Below are 3,449 nucleotides of genomic sequence, written 5' to 3'. Positions count from 1 at the left end.
TCAGGGCAGCCTCTAGATAAAGCTCCTCCCTAAATCCTTTTCTGGGAAACACTCCACTCCAGGCTGCCACCAAGACCTTGGGCCAGGCCTCCTCTCCAAAGTCTCATCTGTCTCCCAACTCCTCTCCCTAACCCTCAAGGATTCCTCTGCTGAAGTAAATCCTGGGATGCAAACTCTATGTAAACTAAGTCAGCTACACAAAAATAGAGAACTAGATATTTTTAAAACTTTTATTTTTAAAACAAGTTGCATAATATTTAAAAAATTCTTTTGAATTTATATATTTTGTTTTACATTTGCTGTGTACAATAAACTTTTTCAATGAATTTAAGTAAACCCACTGAAATACAGGATCTAAAGATTTACAACATTGTAAGCTGTTTATTGCAAATCATTTCACTTATACTATTCTATTGGCAAATTCAAGATATCAATGAGCCTCAACCAACAAAAGATACCAACAAAACTATCTTGCTCACTTTTTTTGCCTCATGCCAGTTGTAGATGTAACAAAATGGATCAAGTATGTTTACTTATTAAAATCTTCTAAAAAAGTTTTCTATCTCTAAGAATTAAGGAAAACATGCTAAGTTCAGATCTTTCAAACTTTATACCACTTGTAGACACAACAAACTGGATCAACTATTTGAATAAAGTTGTATCCTTTTATGTCACAGACTAAAGAAAACTTACTGGTTCAGATCTCAGCCTTGTAGTAAGTTAAGCTACTTATCAGTATGTCTCCTTTTGCCTCATACTTGGTGTAGACACAATGAAATGGATCAACTACTTGAATGAAGTCATATCCCTTCCTATCTTTAATAAAGGAAATTAAATTGATATCTTTTGCATCTTAGAGCAAACCTTATCTAACCTGCCAATTTTTGTAAATTTAATTATTTAACTTCTATGTTTAGCACTTACATTTAATTTCTAAGTTTAACAAACGCTTTAAGTAGAATTTAGCAAATACCTAAATAACTAAAATTAATTGGGAACCACACAAGTTTGTATGGAAAAAAACAAAGCAAAATACTAGAGGAGCTCTTATCCATAACTTGAGACATCTCTAGAAGAGCCCAACTGGGCTTTAAAAAGTAACCGTCAAAATAGACCAGGATACATTTTTTCCCAAAGAACTAGTAAGCAAAAGGCATTCACAAAGCATTTCGATCACAGAAACTCCAACTTTATCTAAGTAATCCAATATAATACATTCATGGGACAATCTGAAGATCCTGAGCTCCACTGCTTTTTCCCAAGTTAAGAAGGCATCAAACCAAATTTCTATTTTTATCTCAAAGGTAAGTGCAACGCGAACAATTCTCATTGGTAAGGGAGGCGAAGCCCCCTAAGGGCAAGAGGCGGTTCAACTTTAGCAAACCTACTCCCTCCCCTTGGGTAGAACAATACAGATATTATATTACCCGTGTGCTGAGCCTCCCCGCCCCCCTACCCCTCAAAAGCAACACAAGGTTGAGAGAAGAAAGAACTGCCAGGTAGGAGAGCGCGGGCGTGGGGGTGGGGGAGGGGAGGGAGAGAGGGGGTCGACATTCGAGTGAAACGAACCAAGAAAAAAACCGAGAAAACCGAAAGCAAAAAAAAAACCGGAGCCTACTGGGGAGGTGCGGCGGTGGCTTCGGCTCCGGCTCCAGTGGCCACGGCAGTGGCGCGGGGGCCTAGAAGAGCCGCGGGGCCGCGCCCCCGACGGCGCCGGCCTCCAGCGGCCTCACCGAGTTGTAGTGCTCCCCGAGGTTGCAGGTGTAGTGCAAATAGACGAGGGTGAGCGGCTTTTTGGTATACTCCTTCCCAATGACGATGATGGGCGATTCGGCCTGGATCACCTCGATGGGGGTCTGCAGGACGTGCGAGAGGGCCCTCAGCTCCAGCTGGCTTCCCCACAACGACTTGCGCACGATGTCGTCGCAGTAGCTCAAGAAGTCATCGCGGCTGTAGGCGTCGCCGGTTTCGGGGTCGCTGAAGAAGGGCAGAAAGTCGTCGATGTGCTTGCGCATGTACAGGGCGGTGCGGTTCCGCAGGCTCTCCACGGTCACGGAGAACACCAGCTGGTCTTGGATGGCGCGGTACATGCAGTGGCTGTCGGCCGGGATGTCCTTCATCTCCAGGTTCTTGGGTCCCAGTATGGCGGCGAGCTTCTCCTCCTCTTCACGGCGGAAGCTGGACAGATGCTCCATCTCCACCTCGGCGATGCTCCCCTGGCGCTCTCTCTGGAGGGCCGCCCTTCTTTCGCGCCTTTTCTGTGCCCTCGACACGCTGGGAGGCCGGTTCTCAAGATCCATCTTGGCAAGATCTTCTGTGATGGAATTGAGGTTGCCGTTATCAGGGCAACTCTCTTGGAACCTCTCCATTTCCTGCCGGTGCTTCTGCTCCATCTCAGCCTCGAGGCGGGCCACATCTAGGAGCAACTGCTTTCTTCTCTTCTTGTCGCTCTTGGGGACCGAGTTCTTCATGCCCTGGATGCGGGCCTGAAGCTCTTCCTTCTCGCGAAGGTGGCGTCGTATCATCCGCTCTTGCTCTCTCTGAGAATCTTCCATGATGTTTAACGGCAGCTGAGACTCGAAGTTTGGTGGTAGCTGAAGTACCAGCTACACTTAAAACTAACAGCTCAAGAGACGGAGCACGCTACGGTTCCTCACGTCCTCAGCCTCGCCCAATTGCTGCACTCGGCTCTCTGCACTGGCTGGTTGCCCCACCCTATTCACGGCCCTGTCATTGGCTACTGTCTCCCCACGGCCACGCCCCCTTGAGAACGTTTGGCACTAGGACTGGCTGTTGAGAGCCCCTAAACACGCCCCCGTTAAACCCCGTAGCAACCGTTTTTTTCTGCTTTTAGCACGGCCCCAAATCCCGTGCCAAAAATCTCGCCTTTGAATACTACGTGCAGCAATTAGTCTTGTAGAATTGTTAACGGACTCTCACTCCCTACTTCATTTCCAAACCTGAACACAGTTTAGACACTGGTCAGGCTTGAGTCACGTGACAAATACTATCCCGCCAGACAAATGTGCTCTGACGATGGACTTCCCATCACTCCTAGTGTTCAGATGGCAATGCTGCCTTCTCGTTTTTTCAGGTCCCTTGAATGGTGAACCTTTACATTTCCTTATGTTCCTGGGAACACAGACTCCTTTCATGTTAGGTCTCACAGTAATTCACACTGTCCCATCTCAGTGTAGAAGGCAACAGCCACAATTCTTTTTTTTTCTCCAATGTTTATTTATTTTGAGAGAGAAAGAGAGAGGGCTGAAGGGGCAGAGAGAGAGAGAGAGAGAGAGAGAATCACAAGTAGGCTCTGCACCATCAGCATGGAACCCCATGTGGGGCTCAAAAATCACCAACCCTGAGATCATGACCTGGGTGGAAATCAAGAGTCCCACCCTTAACCGACTGAGCCACCCAGGCACCCCTATGAAACATAACAGCTGGCA

The 3,449-nt window shown here is 46.9% G+C and overlaps 1 protein-coding gene across 1 annotated transcript; it reads right to left on the bottom strand.

The window, feature by feature from the left end:
• Positions 1–253: 253 nt before the first annotated feature.
• OTUD6A (OTU deubiquitinase 6A) lies at positions 254–3,200 on the bottom strand. The gene has a single exon (XM_058713806.1). The coding sequence runs from the start codon at positions 2,553–2,555 to the stop codon at positions 1,680–1,682; it is 876 nt and encodes a 291-aa protein (XP_058569789.1). The 5' UTR covers positions 2,556–3,200; the 3' UTR covers positions 254–1,679.
• Positions 3,201–3,449: the final 249 nt, after the last annotated feature.

The sequence above is a fragment of the Neofelis nebulosa genome, chromosome X (genome assembly GCF_028018385.1).
Source record: "Neofelis nebulosa isolate mNeoNeb1 chromosome X, mNeoNeb1.pri, whole genome shotgun sequence".
NCBI classification, from domain to species: domain Eukaryota; kingdom Metazoa; phylum Chordata; class Mammalia; order Carnivora; family Felidae; genus Neofelis; species Neofelis nebulosa.
The sequence above is the reverse complement of the archived record's forward strand: the minus strand, read 5'-3'. Positions and strand labels throughout refer to the sequence as shown.

Coding starts and splice junctions, on each gene's coding strand:
- OTUD6A (XM_058713806.1), bottom strand. CDS start 2,555: ATGGAAGATTCTCAGAGAGAGCAAGAGCGGATGATACGACGCCACCTT.